Source organism: Carcharhinus amblyrhynchos, chromosome 23, assembly GCF_965287045.1.
Source record: "Carcharhinus amblyrhynchos chromosome 23, sCarAmb.v2.hapA, whole genome shotgun sequence".
NCBI classification, from domain to species: domain Eukaryota; kingdom Metazoa; phylum Chordata; class Chondrichthyes; order Carcharhiniformes; family Carcharhinidae; genus Carcharhinus; species Carcharhinus amblyrhynchos.
This window is the reverse complement of record NC_137346.1, coordinates 26,031,747-26,053,544: the sequence shown is the minus strand read 5'-3', so window position 1 is coordinate 26,053,544 and position 21,798 is coordinate 26,031,747. Positions and strand designations below refer to the sequence as shown.

Here is a 21,798-nt window from a genome sequence, read left to right as displayed (position 1 = left end):
ATGCTGGACCCTTATACCACACTGAGTGCAAGATTTGACACTTCCATGTAACTGCAGACTACATGACAAAGGTAGATTCTTTAATCAAGTAAACATCCAAGTTAGCACAAGATTCATAATAACACAAAAGAAAAAAGTCCTGAAAGAACATGTCTTTACAAAATATTTGGATGCAAGTAACAAACACTAGTATTTTAGAAAGAGTTTAAATTGTAAAATGTTGAGTGTAATTTATATAATTACTCACTTGGCTCGAAGGGCAAGTTGTCTGTCATTAGGACACACCCACTGATCTGTTCCACTTCCAAATATGGTGTCAGCCATGACTTTCTCCTGCTGAGATTTAGTGGGGGAGAAAAATGTAGTTGTCAATACTTTAATAGTAGTTAAAGACTGATTGCATTAAAGAATGATGGTTCATTGATTTCATGTTCACGTTCGTACTCAAATGCAATAGTTCATCATCAGGTATTGATGGACACAAATCATACAGCAGTACAAGTCTAGCTGAATTAGATACCAGGGTAAAGACAAATGTCGTCTTTTGAAAGGATTAACAGTTCTTGAAAATTTTGACTTGGGAGTTCATATCCAAAGTTTATTTATTGGTCACAAGTGGGCTTACATTACACTGCAATGAGGTTACTGTTAAAAACCTCTAGTTGCCAAACTCTGGTGCCTGTTCAGGTACTTTGAGGGACAATGTAGCATGGCCAAATGCACCTAACCACAGCACCTGGAGGAAACCCATGCGGACACAGAGAGAACATGCAGACTCTGCACAGATAGTGACCCAGCTGGGAATTGAACCAAGGGTCTCTGGCACTGTGAGAACATAAGAACATAAGAAATAGGAGCAGGTGTAGGCCATGTAGCCCCTCAAGCCTGCCCTGCCATTCAATAAGATCATGGCCGATCTGATAGTGGTTCAGTTCCACTTACCTGCCTGCTCCCCATAACCCTTAATTACCTTATTGATCAGAAATCTATCTACCTGTGACTTAAACACATTTAACGAGGTAGCCTCCACTGCTTCAATGGGCAGAGAATTCCAAAGATTCACTACCCTCTGAGAGAAGAAGTTCCTCCTCAACTCTGTTCTAAATTGACTCCCCCTTATTTTGAGGCTGCGCCCTCTGTGTTTCCTTTCTAAGTGGAAATAATCTCTCTGCCTCTACCCTGTCATTATCTTATATGTCTCTATAAGATCCCCCCTCAGCCTTCTAAACTCCAACAAGTACAGGCCCAATCTACTCAATCTCTCCTCATAGGCTAACCCCCCTCATCTCTGGTATCAACCTGGTGAACCTTCTCTGCACTCCCTCCAAGGCCAGTACATCCTTTTGCAAATAAGGGGACCAAAATTGCACACAGTACTCTAGTTGTGGCCTCACCAGTACCTTGTCCAATTGCAGCAAGACCTCCCTGCTTTTATACTCCATCCCCCTCACAATAAAGGCCAACATTCCATTTGCCTTCTTGATCACCTGCTGCACCTGCAAACTGACTTTTTGCGATTCATGCACAAGGACCCCCAGGTCCCTCTGCACAGTAGCATGTTGTAATTTTTCACCATTTAAATAATAGTCCATTTTACTATTATTCCTTTCAAAGTGGATAACCTCGCACTTGCTAACCACTGTGCCACACTGCTGTCCACCATCTACCAGTAATAGTGTATTTGACAGGTTTGTTTTATCCAACATTAACTAGAGAGCACTATTTCTCTATTACCTTTGTATCTTGATAGATAATTTCATTGTGACCCCGGTTTAGCCTGAAGACATCCGGATGGGGGACCCTCTCCCAGATGTATGTATACTTCTATAATATATATATTATACAAGCCTGTTAAGGTTTTCTAGCATTTTTCTGTTTTTGTTTCTGATTCCAGCATCTGCAGTATTTTGCTCTTAACCAAGATGTGCAGGCTCTGGACACCCACCGTCAATGCTAATAGGTGAATAATAATTATTTGATCAACAAACTGATTGTGATTGGTGCCTGTGGAATGATCAGTGTCTTCACATGAAGAGGACAGAAGAGGCCATTGCCAAAAGAGAGAAATAAGAACACCTAATGATGAAAAAATATGCACTTAAAACTGCAAGACACTTGAGGACACTCTGATGATACTTAAGCTATGAAACATTAATTTGTATTGTTTAACCCCTAAAATCGTCAAGAGCATTGCTGCTTTGTCAAACTGCAAAATTCAATGATTTATACTGAGCAAAATGTGAATTTCCTCTGAATCATTGTGATGACCAATTCTTCAACAATTAAAAGATGCATTGAAAATCAGGATGGTTACTATAGGAACCATTTTGTCACCTTGCAGATTACTAATAGACCTGGGCTTTGGCAGCAGGCTAGGGATTGCATATATCTCAGAGGACTGCACTCTTATATCATAATGGATTATGTGCGCGGAATCATTATGGCTGAACGTTTTGAAGTAAAATAAGTGGCTAATGATCAAAATATATCATACTATAATCTTCAGGAACAATCACAGACCAAGCTGGCGCGCATGATATCAGCACTGACCTTTTCCACTCCCTGAAAACATTAGTACAGGTCACCATAGAAACAAAATCGTACAAAGTTGCTACTAACCTTGAAATATTCAAGCTACATGGTTGAGTAAACAAAGCACTAAACAAGTAATCACAGAAATTAAAGGAATACTTGAATAAAAGGCATTATACCATCCTTACAGGGAATCCCAAAACTAAAATTTTCTATGTGTTCTCAACATATTGTGTTGAGAATTGGATCGTGCACTGTTTTATAAGAAACATGCTATGGAGCACACAGGAACATGAGAACAACATTTTGCCATTTAGCACCTTTCAGTCTGTTTGTCCATTCAGTAAGATCATTGGTGATCCATAACGTAACTCACACACAATTCCACATTTGCCCTATATTTGTCCATATCTTATATGGCTCTGCTAAGGAGAAGCCACTGTTTTAAACTTGATTGCTATTCAGTAAACATTCAGCAAATGGTGAGAGTTTAATAGCTTATTAAGCTGCAGGTCAGAATTCTGACTTTCTTTTTTGAAATGTGGTTAGAAATATAACTGAGAGGTCAGAGCCATTACCAATCCTGCATTAAATCAATTTGCCTTTTCATTGTTCCGCAAGTGCGGCACAGAAATTTGACTGCAAAGGATAGAAACTGTACTCATTTCAAACCATTTTTAATCACATTAGCAGATCTCCTAAGTACTGGGCAGAACAATGGTTAGCACTACTACCTCATGGCGCCAGGGACCTGGGTTTAATTCCCACCTCAGGTGACTGTGTGGAGTTTGTACATTCTCTCTCGGTCTGTGTAGTTTCCTCCAGATGCTCCAGTTTCCTCCCATGGTTCAATGATGTGCAGGTTAGGTGGATTGGCCATGCTAAATTGCCCCTTAGTGTCCCAAGATCTACAGTTTAGGTGGATAATGGGGGGTAAGTGTGTGGCATGAGATGGGTCTGGGTAAGGTGCTCTGTTGGAGAGTCGGTGCAGACTCTGTACTACCTCCATCTGTACTGTTGGGCTTCAATGACTCTCTGATTGTTACAACAGTCAGACAATAGTTTGACTCATAACATTGTACGGTAATGTCCAGACCCAACTTTTCTTCAGCTACTTCATTAATGACTTTCACTCCATCTTAAGGTCAAAAGTGGGAATATTGACTAATGATTGCACACAGTGTCAGTACCATTGTCAACTCCGCACACTAAGATTTAGGGCTTTTTGGATGTAAAATTCTTTTATATCAAATATCAAAGTTTCTCATCCCTGTTAAGCAATTGCCCAAATTAATCCCTTTAATTGGCTATGGGTAAGGTTCACTTGGTGTCACCCCATCTTTAAGCATGCAGGCGCAGCAGGCAGTAAAAAAGACAAATGGTATGTTGGCTTTCATTGCGAGAGGATTTGAGTGCAGAAGCAGATATGTCTTGCTGCAATTATACAGACCCTTGGTGAGGCCACACCTAGAATAGTGTGAGCAGCTTTGGTCTTCTTATCAAAGTAAGGATGTTCTTGCTCTAGAGGGAGTGCAGAGGTTTACCAGGCTGATTCCTGGAATGGTTGGACTGATGTAAAAGGAAGAGATCGAGTCGATTAGGATTAAATTCACAGGAGTCCAGAAGAATGAGGGGTGAAATCATAGAAACCTATAAAATTCTAACAGAACCAGAAAGGGTAGATTCAGAAAAAATGTTCCCAATGGTGCAGGAGTCCAGGACTAGGGGGTCATAGTTTAAGGATAAGCAATAAACCTTTTAGAACTGAGGTGGTGAATCTATGGAATTCACTACCACAGAAAGTAGTTGAGGCATTGTATGTTTCCAAGAAGCAGTTAGATATAGCACTTGGGGCTAAGGAGATCAAATAATACTGGGGTGGGGGATGTGGTGAGAAGATGGGATCAGGCTATTGAGTTGGATGATTAGCCATGATCACAACGAATGGTGGAGCAGGCTCAAAGGACCAAATGGTCTACTCCTGCACCTATTTTCTATGTTTCAATGTAACTAGAGTCATGGAGACTGATGCAAATGATCTCTTATTTCCTTAGGCCCCAGTGGTTATATTCCATTATGAACAAAGGGCACATCCTTTTAGATACAGATTACAACTGTTACAAGCAAGATTATATTCTCTTATCAATAAAAGATGTTATCCTTTTTCTGCAGATACCAAGGAAATTATGTACCGATGTTAGCAGTGATTCCTAACTGTTGTGTATTTGGAGACGAGACACTCAGGAGCACTTCGGTAAAAACAAACAGAACTTTATTCGTGGCGTGTGTTCACTCTCACATCTGCTGCTTCCCTGTTTACCGCTCTATATCTTATTATATTGACTGTGCGTGCATGAACAGGATCAAACCTCACTAAAATACTTCCTTGTATAGGTTACCATGACACAGTTCTACAATGTGCCAAAAGAAAAATACATAACATTCCCCCCACCGCCTTAATTTGAACATCCACAAAAAAAAATCAACATGAACATTATTCAATGGGTTCATCACTATTACAAATTCAGATAGTCTGAAGGTCATCGCTCTCAGAACAGTTGACTGCGAACATCTGGCGTCTTTCTTTTTGCACAATAGGAACATCTGGTGCTTTCATCTTCACACTGACGCCGGCAGTGGCTGTTTTATCTGCCGATAATGTGGGAACTACAGATTGTCTCTGCACCTGAACAGAGGGTGAGATGCTGACTTTCTCAATGCTGACTGGTCGTGTAGGTGTCGTACCCTGACTTGATAAGTCTGAACCTAACTTCTCAACAGGCTCCAATCTAAGCGGATTTTTTCCAGCCAGTGACTGGTCTGCGTGTCTCCTCCAGATAATGCCATCTGAAGTGTGGACAGTGTAAGAGATAAGTCCAATCTGCACAAAGATTGTATCAGGAAACCATTTCTTCACTGAGCAGTAATTCCTGGCCAAAACTCATTGTCCCTGGTGGAAAATTCTATGTTTAGCCTTGCTTTCCCACCGCTGTACTTGTGTTTGTTGTTGTTGTCAAACAATCTACTTGGTTTTGACGGTTTCAGAAGATTGAATGCAGAACAATGCTGCCTTTTCATCATGAGTAATGCAGGAGTGGCCTTGGTCACAGCATGTATAATGTTCTGATAGACCAGTAAGAATTTGAGGCCTGGAGAAGCAAAACTTGTTATTTAGTGTTTTCAAAGCATGTTTCATGGTTTGGACAAAATGTTCTGCTAATCCATTAGTAGCAGGGTGATATATGCATGGATGTAATGAGTTGAAAGTTTTGTTTTGTAAGAGGTTCTCAAATTTCTGCGAGACAAATTGAGGTCTATTGTTGTTTACCAGCTGTTCTGGAAATCCAAAGCGACTAAATTCTTCTCACAGTCTCTCAATAGTCTTCTTAGATGAAGTAGACGTCATCACAGCAACCTCTAGCCATTTGGTGTGAACATCAACAGTTACATGTACCCTTCAAAAGGTCCTGCAAAATCCACATGCAAACATTGCCAAGCCTCTTCAAGCCATTTCCATGGATGAAGTGGTGCTAAGGGTAGCAGGTTTCTTACCTTTGCACAGGAAGAACATGTTCTAACTCTTTCTACGATCTCAGTATCAAGCCCAGACCACCAAAAATAATTTCTTGCTATTTCTTTCATGCGTACAACTCTGAAATGGCCTTCATGTAGCTTTTCTAACGCCCATTTCTTCCAAGGTGACGGAATAATCACTCTGAGCGCCCACAGAAGACATCCTGACTGTGCTGACGGCTCCATTCTCCTGGAGTAGCAGGGTTTCAGACTAGGTGTTAATCCTGAAGTCTTTCCTTGTAAAACCATATCCATCCCTTCTGAGAGCACAGAGTCATAGTGTGATTTCCCACTTGCCTAGAAGTGACTGGTGTGTTGTCTAGTTGGTCAAAGTAGAAAGTATTCCCCTTCGAGCAGCCTGAAGAATGGCCAAGTAGTGACAATCTTGAAATTCCATCCACATTACAATGTAAACTAGACTGGCAGTATTTAATGTTGTAAGTATGTGCACACAAGAACAATGCCTATCTTTGCATTCTACCTGCTACAAATGATGGAATTTCCATCTAAGGCCCAAAAATGGTAGTGAGTGGGTGTTGACCCGTCAGCAAGTATACAGGAACTGATGGAATTCCCTGACTCCGAGGATGATCCCCAGTCTTCCCATTCAATCTGGGCATCATGATTCTCAGCTTTGCTCAAGGTTCAAGAAGCAAAAGCAATGGATCTTTATTCACCTGATAGTATGATGTGTGAGACCACCACTCCTACACCAGATGAGATGCATCACAAACTAACAGTAAGGGTAAAGTAGAATCAAAGTGTGCGAGAGCTTCAGATTTGAGTAATGTTTCTTTCGCTTGCATGAAGGCATTGTTAAATTGGTCTGACCACTTCCACATCTTGTTCTGGCACAAGAGATTATGCAGAATTGTTGCCAAGTTAGAACATAGAACATAGAACACTACAGCACAAACAGGCCCTTCAGCCCACGAGTTGCGCCGATCACATCAACACCTACCTATAACCCCAATCCCATTAAATCCCATATACTCATCCAGAAGTCTTTTAAAAGACCCCAGCGAGTTCGCCTCCACCACCACTGATGGCAGCCGATTCCATTCACTCACCACCCTCTGAGTGAAAAACTTATCCCTAACATCACTTCTGTACTTTCCTCCCCGCACCTTAAACCTGTGTCCTCTCGTAGCGACCATTTCAACCCGGGGAAATAGCCTCTGAGAATCCACCCTATCTATTCCTCTCAACATTTTATAAACCTCTATCAGGTCGCCTCTCAACCTACGTCTCTCCAGGGAAAAGAGACCCAGTTCCCTCAACCTAACTTCATAAGGCATGCCTCCCAGTCCAGGCAACATCCTTGTAAATCTCCTCTGTACCCTGTCAATAGCTTCTACGTCTTTCCTATAGTGAGGCGACCAGAACTGCGCACAGTACTCCAAGTTAGGGACACATCTTCCATAATAATCCAACAATCCAAGTAAGGAACTTAACTGGCATATATTCTGAGGTGCAAGTGCCTCTGTAATGATCCTCAATCTAGGGGGAGATTTCTCAAGGCTGGTGGCGTCAGTTACATGTCCCAAGTACTCAAAGGAGAATTGGAAGAACTCAACATTTGTCCTTACGGACTCAGACCAGTCTTCCAATCTCTAGAGAATGGCATCCAGGTTTTGAGCAAATATCTCCATCTCCCAGGGACTAGGACGTTGTCTAGATAACACTGGATTCTGCTCGGGATCTGATCCATAGGCCTCTGAAACATTGCAGGAGCAGATGTGATAGCAAATGGCAGTCTTCGGCACCCAAGCCTTTGTGTGCCATGATTGTTAGAGGGCCCTGTGACTTCTTGTCCATGTTCAGCTGCAAAATAGGCCTGGCTCAGGTCAACTTTGCAGAAATTTTGGCCTCCCTCCAATCCCACAAACAGGTCCTCAATATGAAGTGATGGGTACGTAACCGGATTTGTGATGACCTTGAAATCCCCACAAATCTTCACATATCTATCTTCCTTTATAATAGGCATGGCCTATTCGATGACACGGAGAGGGTCCAAAACACTCTTCTTCACAAAGCCCTCCAAATCAGCCTCCACCTTTGGCCTAATAACATCTGGTACAGGTTGTATCTTCAAACATTTTGTGTGATTTCCATCTTTTGTTTTTAGTTTTAATTGCCATGTCTTTCATGCTCACTAATTCTCCATTGAAAACCAAAGAATGCTTTAAAAAAGAATGTAATAAGGTCTAATTCTCCACTAGCCACTATGTGGACTTCAGCCCATTTCAGTCAAATGTTCTCTGGCCATGCATGACCCGTTAATGCTGGGTAGTTTTTTTCCACAATGTGTTGAGACAAATCTGCTGTTAAGTTGCACAGCCACTTCAATAGGCCTTCAGGAGGGCAATTAGGGATAGGCAATAAATGCTACCTTATCCAGCAACATACGCATCCCATGAAAATATTAAAAAAGGCTTGTTCTGATACATAACATCTGAATTTGATAGGTTTCAAATCTAATGCTGATTATCTTGTTTGGCATTTATGAGTAAACTCCAGCATAAAGAACCAAGACTTTTATGCAGCACGATTTAAAGAAACGATCAGGATAACACATTAGTTAACGCTGTAATTATTTTATAGGCCAACAGCTGCTGGAAAAAATAAATCCCTCGAACCATAAATGTCATGTCCTACTTTGATTTGTGTGTAATAGTCTCTGGTCATTGCTTTCTACATCATGCACCAATAATCTTTATCCCGATAATCAAGAGAACCTTTATCACTTGAGTAACTGGAAGCAGAAGCACTTAATCTGTCAAAATGTCATCTCGCAATAGGAAGTAGAAACTTGGCACAAGCGGGGGCACAAGTTTGGTGGGGCCAGATGGGAGCCTTTAATCAGCTGAGAGGGTTACAGTCAGGGACAACACCTCCTTCAGGACGCCCACCCCAATTATCATCCATGGCAGGAAGGCCCATGGCCACTCTTCCATTTCACTGTCAACTAAGGTCATTAAGTGGCCAATAATGCCTATTCAAGGGCCTCGCCCCACTGCTACTAGTATTGAAACAGTAAAAGATGGGGATGGGGGGTGTGCGAGGGTGTTCCCTCGCAGGGAGCATGACAAGCAAACCCTTTGTGGTTACTGCACCTTTCAAAGAGGGTCCCTCATTCAAAAGCCTGATTGAGGGATCCAGCTTTAGGAAAAGGAGGCTTGCTGAGAGCCACCCCTCGTCCTTACTGCTGATCCCCATCCTTCACCTTCAACATGACTCTCTTCCCCCCACTCTCCCAGCTACCCCCAAGGGTATCGTCTCAGCAGCTGCCACCATCCTTCCAGTAGCACCGCCATGCAACACAGCTGAGAGAGTCTAATTGGTCAGCAGCTCTCTAAGTGGGACTTCTACCGCTGGGGACCTTGATCACTGGGGAAGACCCACTACTGGCCTGTCAAGTGCCTAAGTGACACAAGATGTGTGTGGGGAGGGGAGGGGGTCTTCTGGAAAAGTGTCAACGTAGCACGCTTGCTGGTTCCCTAGCCAGTGACCGAGATCATTGTCACCTCCAGCCTACGAATCATTACTGCTGAAGTCTGTCTACATGCATTGCAAGCACAGACAGGAAAGATAATTTTTAAGTTTGTACTAGTGGACCTCCTCAACATTGCTATTGAGGATCATAGAATCCCTGCAGTGCAGAAGGAGTCCATTGAGTCTGCCACCCAGGCCCTGCCCCCATAACCCCACATATTTCCCCTGTTAATCCCGTCACACTAGGGTCAATATAGTACAGCCAATCAATCTAACTCGCACATCTTTGGAGTGTGGGAGGAAACCGGAGCACCCAGAGGAAACCCATGCAGACACGGGGCAAATGTGCAAACTCCATACAAACAATGGCCTGAGGCCAGAATTGAACCAAGACCCCTGGTGCTGTGAGGCAGCAGTGCTAACCACTGTGCCACCATGCCACACCTAGAAGCAGAAAGTATCCTCCCCTCTCAGAAATTAATTCCACCAGGAGTTTGTGCTTGGCAACAGATGAAATTCACACTGCATGCAGAAGGAAATAAGTTCCATTAAAAGACCTCCCGGGCCAAGGCACAGCTGAGATTCAAACTCAGGATCTGCTGTTTACTAGACAGATGCTTTAACCAACTAAACCACAGCACCAGCTGAGAGTTACAGAGTAAAGCTGCTCTATAACATAGCTGTTTTAGAACAATAAATTTCATGTCATTTGACATGAAGTATGCTATTTTGCTCACTGATTTACTGTGATTAAACAAAACTCAATTTTTATCTCAAAGTGTTAAAAATCAAAGAATCCCTACAGTGCACTAACTCTGCACCAACTCTCTGACACAGCTGTAGTTTCGTAACCCCACGTATTTATCCCGCTAATCTACACATCTTGCGACACCAAGAGACAATCTAGCATGGCCAACCAACCTAACCTGTACATCTTTGGACTGTGGGAGGAAACCGGAGCACCTGGAGGAAACCCATGCAGACAAGGGGAGAACAAGCTTCGCACAATTACCCAAGGGTACCCAGTGCTAACCACTGTGCCAGCGCATAGGGCTTTTACTGGTATCTGGGGAGTGACTTGTTGGACTCTGTCATTGTATGAACATGGCAAACCAATATAATTTATTTTATTAAAATGTCTTGCTTTGCATACACTTTTGTAACACAACACATCTCCAGTAACACTTGTTACGACAAAATTTATAAATGATGGTGCCCAAGTAAACATTCACAACCGAAATATAAGGACTGTTGGTCAGAGGTTGTGAATCTTTGGAATTCACTCCCCCAGAGAACTGGGAATGCTGAATACATTCAAGATGGAGGTTGAAGATTTTTGGACAGTCAGAAAATCATGGGATATGGGGACAGGGCAGGAAAGTAAAGTTGACACTGAAAAACAGCCATGATCTTATTGAATGGCGGTGTAGGCTTAGAGACCACATGGCCCATTTTTCCTCCTTCTGCTTATGTTCTTATGCAAATATTTTGAAGTAGGAATTTCCCATGACTGTCAGGATGCAGTTTCAGACTGCGGTTTCAAGCTGCAACCAATAGGTAGCACTGTATCACAAGTGTTTCCATTGTGTCCACAATTCTATCCACAGTTTTATTTCTTCACTTGAATTTATGGCAATTTTTTTGGTCCTTTCCCAATCAAACAACTTTAACTTCTTACATTTTGGTACTATTTCATTCTGCCTTATTTTGTTTCTCTGCCTCCTTTAACTGAATTATCCAAGGATATAACTAGTAGAGATAATGAAGGGGAGACAGTGGATGTGTTTTATTTGGATTTTCAGAAGGCTTGCGACAAAATCCCACGTGCGTAAAATTAAAGTGCATGGAATTAAGGGTAGTGCATTGAGATGGACAGGAAATTGGTTGACAGACAGGAAACAAAGAATAGGAATAACCAGGTCTTTCTCCGAATGGCAGGCAGTGACTAGTGAGGTACAGCAAAGATCGGTGCCAGGACCCCAGCTTTTTAGTGATATATATTCACAATTTAGATGAGGAAACTAAGTGTAATTTCTCCAGATGACACAAAGCTCACAGGGTGCTTCAGTGTGGTTTTGGCAAACCAAGTTAATCAGCAAATGCATAGCAGATGCAGTAAAACGTGGATGCATGTGAGGTTATCCACTTTGGTAGCGAAAACAGGAAGGCAGATTATTATCTGAATGGCTAGAAATTCAGTGGGGAATGTGCAATGAGATCTGGGTGTTATCCAGTCGCTGAAGGTAAGCATGCAGATACAGCAAGCGATAAAGACGGCAAACAGAATGCTGGCCTTCTGAGTACAGGAACAGGGATGTCTTGCTGCGGTTACATAGGGGCTTGGTAAGGCCACACTTTGAACATATTGTGAAGTTAACTGAGGAGCGAAGCCATCATTTTTGGTCCCTACGCCCTAGCCACTGACTCAAACTCTCTCCCTGGTCACAGTCTATGATCATAGGATCCAACGTTGCAGAAGGAGGTCATTTCAATGCTTTAAGAGACTCCTTTAAACCTGCTTCCTTCACCAAGCTCTTGACCTAGAATTGCCTTGTGACTTGGTGCCATGTTTGGTTTTATAATGTGCTTGTGAAGTACCTTGGGATATTTTATTATGTCAAAAATGTTATATGAATATACAGTGCCGCTGTTAGAGCTACCACATTTTACTATAAACTGGGCAGATGGTGAACATGCTTGAATGCATATGGGTTTTATGAATACAGGAATGAAAAATCATGCTTCTTTTCAATACTGAAAATAACTGAATGGGTATTGCCAAAACCAAATGCAGAGTGTTTGCCAACATTCTGATTTTTGGGAAATCCGTTTATTGATCAGCAGTTTCTAACAAGTAACAGCAGTCAGGTCTCCCCACTTCTCCTGCACCTGAGGGACACCAAATTAGACAAGTTTATCTCTTCCTTTTGACCTGTCTGAGGCTGGAACACAAAATAAATACACAGCCAAGTCACCTGGACTACTCTGTAAACATTACCACTTTTATTTAATGAACAATGACTAGCCATGACTCTCAGCAGAGGAATTCCAAATGATCAGAGACTCAATATCTCTCCGACTGCTGTCAATCAAATTCCAAAGAAATACATCACCCCTTTTTGCATTTCCAAGGCAGGATTCCAGTCCCAGAGACAGTGGGGGCAATTGTACCATTGCACTGCACCCGTTTTTGGGTGTGGTCAGCAGCCTCTCACTGGAAATGGGCAGGTTAATGCATGTAAATTTATTTACATTTAATATTAGCTTTGCAAATCCGGCGCTCAATCATCCAGATCACTCCCCCCCCCCCCGCCCTTTATGACCTCACCGAGAAACAGGGAGCAGTCAACTTGGCCTCACAGGTGGAACCAGAGGCCATTGAGGCCTCTCAGGAAGGCCGAGGATAAGGGGATGTGCCACCTTGTCACTTGGGCAATGCCGGAGGGGGGGGCTTGAACATGACTTGAGCCACCTGAATTCCATTAACGAAGAAGCTTTTAGAAGTTATCCTCAGTTTCTGTTTGACCTCCATAGTAGAACAGTAACTGCACTGTCTATCATCTTACCATTGAACAGGTTGCAGCAGAAGCAGCTCTGCCCAGGTACAATCACCTGGCCCTCACCTACACTGAACTACTTGAACTTGGGACTGGCACCTTCAAGCTTAATTCAAGTCTACCGGCGAAACCAGAGCTGTTTAAATTAACCCCTAGAATCATAGAATTTCTACACTGCAGAAAGAGGCCATTCGGCCCATTGAGTTTGTACTGACAACAATCACACCCAGGCCCTATCCCTGTAATCCCACATAGTTACCCTACTAATGCCTCTGATATACCCTAACGCTAAGGAGCAATTTAGCATGGCCAATCCACCTAACCAGCACATTTTTGGACTGTGGGAGGATACTGGAGCATCCAGAGGAAACCCGAGAGAACGTGCAAACTTTACAGTTAGTCACCCAAGTCGAGAATCGAAGCTGGGTCCCTGACACTGTGAGGCAGCAATGCTAACCACTGTGACGTTTGTCTGTAATACTTTTCACATAATTCCCAATTCTAGTGACCGGACTGCCACTGAAGGCAAGGACATCCCAGTGTACTGCTGCAGATAACAGGAATCACACTGAAAGAAGGAAGAAAATTGTTGCATTAGCCACTGGATCTTACAAGGAGTAAGCAGGAGGAGGGCATAGAACCCAAGTGAAGGCCTGGAGAGGGAAAAGTATAACAAGGAAAAGGGGGAGATACTTGAGTGAAATGGGACAGACAACAATAAAAACAAACATGCTGGAAGGCAGAAAACAAGAGAAAGAAGAATTCAAGTCAATGATGAGGACGTATAGGGAGGGAAGAGTTAAAGAACAATAATGCAGAGAAGGAAAAAAGAATGACAGTAGAACTGGAAACAATTTGGGATGGGAGAAGGGTGTGTAGGGGGAAAGAGAGGAAGAAGAATGCCAGTGTTAGAGATAGCAAGAAAAGTTCTTGCATGAGGGTCAAATAATATCACTGCAGGCAGAGGGAAAAACATTATTGTTTTAACTAGGAAGTAGCAAACTGAATTATTGGCAAGGGAAATGGAGAAATGTGCCAGGATGAACTGGGAACATTGAGTGTGTGTTTCGATGAAAGGGTAAGGAGTTGGATGGAGTAGAATGTCTCTGGGGACTGCATCCAGACAGCTGGTCAATATGTGAGCTATGAATTACCCCTCAGCTCTGCTTACAACAGTGAGCAGGGCTAGAAACTTGTCCCAGTGACATTGTTTGTAGCTGCCCACTAGTGAGTCATCAAAACAATTCACTAATAACTGGAATGTACAAATCAAATAATTCTTGTCCTTCACAGACTTCATAAATTGGTTATTTTTCATCTCAATGTCACTGTTCTTCAGCTTAGGCAACTAGATTGCAGCCTGCATGCTATAAATAAACCTTCCCTCTCAGGATAGGTGCGACCAAACGTAACTTTGTAAAAAACACATATTTTCTGTATCTAGCCATATAAAATTAAAGATACAAATACTGAAATCTTCCACACTGGCGATTCTATAATCATCATTGCATCTAAAAGGTAGGCTGCCTTGTGTAAAGAAAATATTTGTATTAATTTTTAAAGCATTTATAATATGAAAGGACAGGTGGTGAATATGAGGCCAGGAAGTATGCAAAAACAAAAGGAGGGCAAAGTATAATGCTTTCACCAGAAGCTTTGTGAGTCGTTCCAAAACAATTTGTTAATATTTATATTTCAATAAATTGTGTCTGAACAACTTGCAATGCATGAACAAATGTTCCAAGATATTTATTACTGTGTAAACAATAGCTCAATCTGTGCACATAACAAGTTTTTAGACCTGTCTGAGTGAATGCAAAGAAATATATCAAATCCGTAAATTTATTGATTTACAGTAGAAAACTTAGCCAGAAGGTTCTGCATGGATCATTGTATGACATTCATGAAGCCTCAATCTGAACGATAATAGCCTGGTTTCACAGATGGTATATCTAGCTAAACATATGTCCTCAAATGTTCAAACTGTAACACTCACTGAGCACAATGTTACCACAGTTTATGATACAGTCCCAAGGCTGAGTTCAAAGTTCAGTTGTTGTTATTTGTTTTGAATTAAGATCAATTTCAGAAAGATCATGAAATGCTATCGCTGGTTGTGTTTTGCCAGGAACTAGGTATTTCTTTCTGCCATGCTGCATTTAGATCAAATTTTAGGAGGTAGGTTGATTGAGAGCTAAAACACATAATTTTAGTAGTCAGTCACAATAATTCTACTCTCACATCCATGATGCGGTTAACCACACACCCTTGCTGAATCTCCCTAGAGCAGACGTTTCCCATCCCGCCCGCCACGGCAATTATAATGGGCAGGACAGGACTATGCAAAGGTCCATTGACCTCAGGCGGGATTTTCTAGTCCTGGGGCAAGCGCAGCCAGAAAATCCTGTCCTTTGGTGTTTTGAGATGAGAAACTACCCTTGTACATTTTTTTTCCAAAATGCACAAAAATTCACACTTTTTTTTAAAAGACATAAAAGCTTGCTGGTTCACATAAATTATGTGCTGGTAGGTGCAAGAGCTTAACAGGTCTTTCTTCAACTTGCAGCTGATGACAATCATTTGTGAGCTGTTAAAAATGGAGCCCAAGTCTGGTCTTACTTCATCTCCACACGCACAACAGCTTTGAAAAGCATCAGGGGTCAATTAACATCATGAGTACAAATCCTGTTGAATTCATCCCCTCCCTAGCTCAGTGCAATGGTGTCGAACAAAGTGTCCTAGCTAAGGGTGGTAGTGGAAAATGGGCCAAGAAGTAAAGCCAACAACCAAGATTCACCAGCTGATTGGATAGATAAGACAGTTAGGTTAATTGGTCGTGTTAACTTGCCTCTTAGTGTCCCGGGATGCACAGGTTAGAGCGTTCACTGGCATAAATATATGGGGTTACAGGGATAGGGCCTGGGTGCAGACTCAAATGCACCAAATGACCTCCTTCTGCACTGTAGGGTTTCTATGTTTCTAAGCTCTGCAGGAAATGGCGGAAGGGTACTGGAGGAGGATGGGGTGGTCAACCATGTTAATAACTGCAAACAGATCACAAAGAAGGAGCTGGGATGGTGCAGAACAGTCACATAGGATGTCATTTGTGACACTGATAAAAGCCATTTTAATGCTGTGACACAGAGTGTTTCAAACATCAGAGTTTCAGGAAACATGGATATAGTATTTAGAGACAGCAGATATACCAAGCACTTAAGAAAATAGAATGGGAATGAGACAGTACTCTAAGTTCAGAGAGCTGAGTTTTGAGTCAGAAGGTGGGACATTGACAACAGATTTGAAAGGGAGGATTTGAAAGTACGCAAGGAAACAGTTTATGAGATTGGGTAGCTCTGCATGACATCAAACCCATTTTGATTCTGCACAAAACTCCAAGGCATATCATAATATTCTTCTAAATTTATTCCCTTAACACATACACAATACAAATAAATCAAAATTAAAATCATTCTACTGAAATGGGGTGGTGAGTGGAAAGTAACATTTGCACCACACAAGTGCCAGGCCGTAACTATTACAATCCCAGCTGATGTTACTACTGGATAGTAGGGATCTAGAATGGAATCGTGGCTCGATAGACCGTTTTGTTTAGAGATATGAATAAACAGAATCACAGTACTGCCAATTAACTTTAAACACAAGAATAAAACATTTATTAAGTATGAAAAGATTGATTATAACACATTACTCCTTCATCCCACCTATATTTTCACAGATGTACAGAGACTTTTAAGGATAACAAAATACATCTTATACTGTACAGGGACTATGTAGTTACTGAGAACATTAAACCAATCAGCCAACTGTGGCTCTACATTCCACACACTGAAACTAAGTGGCAGACACCACTCAATAGAATTTCTATGGATTTCTCATCAAATCCCCCAGATGCTTATCACACTGCAAGCCAACTGGTCTCACTGCAACTCCAATTTCCACATGAGTGCTTCCAAACTTCTACCCTCAAAAAACATGCCTTAGAATTTTCTCCCAAACTATGTTTTCCCCTGGATACCTTCAACAAGGATCAACTTCCAGGATTTCAGTATCTCAGTTTAGTTTTCCACGACCCTGGATTGCCATGTGCATTCAAGTTTCCACACAATCTCTCAGGTATCCAGCCATGCCAACTAAACACTTCAGGATATAATAACATGTCACCAGACTTTTGATTTACCCAATAATGTCTTGTTTGCCACTTTAAAAGCCAAATGCAAGTCCAATGGTACAAATGACAAACCAATGCCACCTCGCGTACCAGTTCTATCTGAAGGCACCAACAACTTACAAATTAGATTTTGGAATATTTATCCTAGCTCTGTGAAATTTTATACATTTTGGGTTTTTTTGCATACACATTAAAAATTTCAATACAATAGATCTGGATAGTACTGAAGTATTTCTGGATGACTTAAAAGATTTGCGCACAGTTGCTTCCAGACACGAGAAGCTGAGTAGGGTTTTGAGTAAGAGAATGAGCAGCAGTCACACAGGGCAGGACAAGCTACTGGAAGGGTAGGGGTGGTTGGTTGGTGAGAGAATAGCTTTAACGCCATGACGAATCTGCTGAAGGTTCTTAGAGAGCAGATCAGCTGCAGAACAGATTTCAGAAGTGTTGCAATGGCCTTGAAGCCTGTTTGAACACTTGCGGCCAGAGTCACAATAGCAGAAGTCTGAGCTTGCATGGCAGAAAGATGAGATTGCATGAAAGCAGCTCAAGTTTCCAATGTAGAATCCAAACATTGGATGGATGATGCTTGTGCCACAATGAAAGCTGAGACATTGACCATCAGATGCTGCACCGTGGGTGATTCCACAGCTGTTTTTGATGAAGGTTCCAAGTTATAAAGGATGGGGTTCAAGCGCCACTCAAAGCCCTGTGCCTATTTGAAGCTGGACTCTTCCCTGTTCCTTGACATCACACTTAGGATTCTGGCAGGTTTTCAGATCTAGCAAGCATTTGGGAGTCCACACCCATCAGCCTTCTTCTGCAGCCTGGCCAAACAAAGTGCTGTGCAACAGAACTAATGTGCAACCTCACTCTCTGGTACCTGCACTATTCTTTCTGCATGCCCTGGCTGCAGCACTGTTTAGTCCAGTGTCTCATCTTGTACAAATCTGACCTTTATCCTGTGCTCTAAGCAGCACTGTGCTTTCACCTTCACTATCCTCTTGCTCATCCTCCACTCCTGGGGCATCTTAGAACAAAAATGGGCAAAGGTGAAAGGGAGAGAAATCAGAAATGCATGTTTCTCCCAACAGCAGCTCCTTGTTCAGAAAAGACTGGGGAATGGGGAAGAAATGGGACAATAGAAAGGGAATTAGGAATGCCCTCATCTTTATTAGCATCACTTCCCATAATGTCTTGTACTGTTCTTCCTTTACAAAGATTCATACAGGCACACCCCTCCCCTTATAGTTAGTTCCTGATGTCTCCAGGTGCTGTGTCACTTTTGCTTGCAAGAGAGAGGGATGGCTGTCAATGAGCGTCTGGGTAATTTGGCTTCAATGGTTGAATAGTTGCCAATGTGTTCAATCTGAGAGATGTGGGTCTGAGGTTTGCAGCAATATTAGATCCATGAAGGTAAGGTGAAGCATATATTAATATTAGCTAGGAGTCCTAAGTAATAAACGTTATTGATAGGTCAATGATGGGGATCTGGTGAATTGGGCAGTGACTGAGGCGAAAGATGCAGATCCCACTTACAGGAGATGATTAAACTTTTTCCAGCACTGCTTGTAGGTTCTTGGGGCTGTATCCTGGTATTGATCTCTGTATCTATTCCCACTGCCATCTCACCCTGTGAGTTGAGGACATCCTGCAAGGGGCCTCACTCTCTCTCATTATCTGCGCTCTCTTCTACAGGTCAGTTTCAGTGTAGAATGATTCCAGGCACAATGCACCTCTTCTTTAATGCAGGCTAGATTTAAAAAGTGCAAATTACCAATGATATTGGTTCCCTGCCGATGAGTGCAGCCAACGAACAATGCAAATGCGCTGGCTGCACACAAACATCATTTTAATGAGAAGGTAGCACCTAGTTGTCATGCTGTCTGCATTCCACTCAACGGGCATGGGATAATTACATATCACCATCCCTGCATCCGTTTTTTGAGGCTAATTAATTTATAGCCCATTGACTTAGAACCCACAATAAAAGTATGCAAGATATTAAAGTTTTATATGCATTTTTATACATCAGCTTCTACCGTCATCATACCATATTTTTAAAAAATGATTTGATTTTAGTGGTTTTCATTTCCTTGTTGGTGGTCTGTGAGAATTCTTTAATGTGATTTAATCTAAATAGCCGATGACATCATTGAGGGCCAAGGAATAAATGAAGCCTCAGATGTGTCTGAAGATGTTCTGAAGTCCTTCAATATTTATTTTGATTTAAGAAGTAATAACATTTCAGAGCCAGTGATTTATTGGTTGTTTGGACAGCTAGATGACACCACTGTAGCTCCATGCTGGAATGCTCATTAAAGAAGAGCTTTGCAATCTGCTGCAACATTGAGGAAGATGAAGCCCTCATCACGGAGATTGCTAGATCTCTCAATGAGGCTTTCTAAGACAGCATACCCTAGCTTTGCCATCGACAGCAAAATACATAGCATTTTCATTATAGCATAGCATAATCATAATCTGAAGATCAATTTCAGATTAACTAAATCTGAATGGGTTAGAATGCTGGAACTCTAAACAGTAGAAAGCAATAGAAACCTGAAGTGAAATTCAAACATAAATAAAAACAGAAAATATTGGAAGTATTCAAATAGATGTGGCAACATCTGGGAAGAGAACAGGTTCAGGTCAACAACCTTATATCAGAACAGCTTTTTGCTTTTCTTTTAGTGAAATTCAAACAGTTTGTCAACATCATTTGAACCCCAATATACATCACAATGTTAAAATGGACTTCAGGCAATACCATTCTGTAGAGCTGGAGGATGTAACCCGGCTTATTATAGCTTCATTTAGACTTCATTTTCCTTCCAGTAATGTAGATCATGGAAGATAACAACAGATAACAAGCTCTTATGGTGAATTATATGACTTGACTTGAAGCTGTACAAGATCTTATTTAATGGTACATTGCATCTACTGTCATGTAATTGGATCAAAACTGTTTGACTGGGCCAACTCCGTGCTTTAGTAAAGCCACAAAGTAACTGTAAGGGCAGTGCAATTTGCCAAATGCAACTCATTTCCTTAACATTATTAAAAGTGTCAGGAAATTGTGATAATATGAAAATCAAGGGAATTCTACAATTGGGAATGTGTTCTGCTGGTTGAACATTTTTTTTTCAAACCTATTTAAAAGTGGAAGCTATGTAGTAGAGAGGCAGTTTGTCTACGTTGATGGAACTAGAGTTTTTGATATATTGCTAAACCTAGCAAAGAGTATAGGGGGTGTAGGAGTAGAGTTAAGAGAGAAGTCAGGAGGGCAAAAAGGGGACACGAGATTGTTTTGGTGGATAAGGCAAAGCAGAATCCAAAGAGCTTCTACAAATACATGAAGGGCAAAAGAGTAACATGGGAGAGAGTAGGGTTTCTTAAGGAACAACAATGTCATCTACGTGCAGATCCACAAGAGATCGATGAGATCCTAAATGAACATTTCTCAGCAGTAAATACTGCTGAGAAAAGCATGGATGTCAGGAAACTTGGGGAAATAAATAGTGATGTTTTGAGGAGTGTACATATTACAGAGGGGGTGGTGCTGGAAGTCTTAAAGCGCATCAAGTTAGATAAATCCCTGGGACCTGATGAAGTGTATCCTAGGACATTGTGGGAGGCTAGATGGGAAATTGCGGATCCCCTAACTGAGATATTTGAACCATTGATAGTCATGGGTGAGATGCCTGAAGATTGGAGAGTGGCAAATGTTGTGCCTTTGTTTAAAGAGGGCTGCAGGGAAAAGCCTGGGAACTACAGGCCAGTAAGCCTCGCATCAGTGGTGGCTAAGTTGTTGGAAGATATTTAGAGAGACAGGATCTACATGCATTTAGAGATGCAAGGACTGATTAGGGACAATCAGCATGGCTTTGTGAGTGGAAAATTATGTCTCATAAATTTGATTGAGTTTTTTTGAAGGGGTAACCAAGAAATTAGATGAGGGCAGTGCAGTTGGTGTTGTCTACATGGACTTCAGCAAGGCTTTTGACGAGGTACTTTTGGAGTTTTGAAGGTCTGTTGGCACAGTTTCTATTGGCCTTTCAGAGCTGTTTCTACTTCAGGCAGCAGAGTTACAATTGCTGCCTGGTCCCAATGTCATCAGTAACTGAGATATAAATGACAAAAACAAGGGCCTCATCAGCTTTGGACAGGTGTTCTAGCCATCTGTTCAGTTGAAAAGATCACAATTGGGATTGATCAGCTTCCTTGGGTCCAGATCGCACAAATTTTAATTATTCACTCCCTTGGTTTTCACTGGAATGACAGGGTCAGGTTAAAATTGTTGGTAGATGGCAGAAATAAGTCCGTGATTCAATGCCCCAGAAGCAGCAACAGGTTTATAATTATACTTCTAACCTCTTAACTATTACCAGTCTCGGAATAATCTCTTACCAGCAGGAAAATACATGTGGGAGAGCAAGGGAATCTATTTAGTAT

General features: G+C 41.8%; 1 protein-coding gene across 9 annotated transcripts in view; it reads right to left on the bottom strand.

Annotated features, from left to right (window-relative positions):
* The window catches only part of LOC145357376 (rab effector Noc2-like), a 197,221-nt gene that overhangs the window by 111,853 nt on the left and 63,570 nt on the right, over positions 1-21,798 (bottom strand). For 7 of the 9 annotated variants that reach the window (XM_080210688.1, XM_080210691.1, XM_080210686.1 and 4 more), the window contains one exon: positions 248-336. In XM_080210688.1, coding sequence (XP_080066814.1) covers positions 248-324 — 77 coding nt within the window. In that variant the 5' untranslated portion in view covers positions 325-336. Of the gene's footprint in view, positions 1-247; positions 337-21,798 lie in introns of those variants that run through there. The other 2 variants (XM_080210693.1, XM_080210692.1) reach the window with 1 other exon arrangement.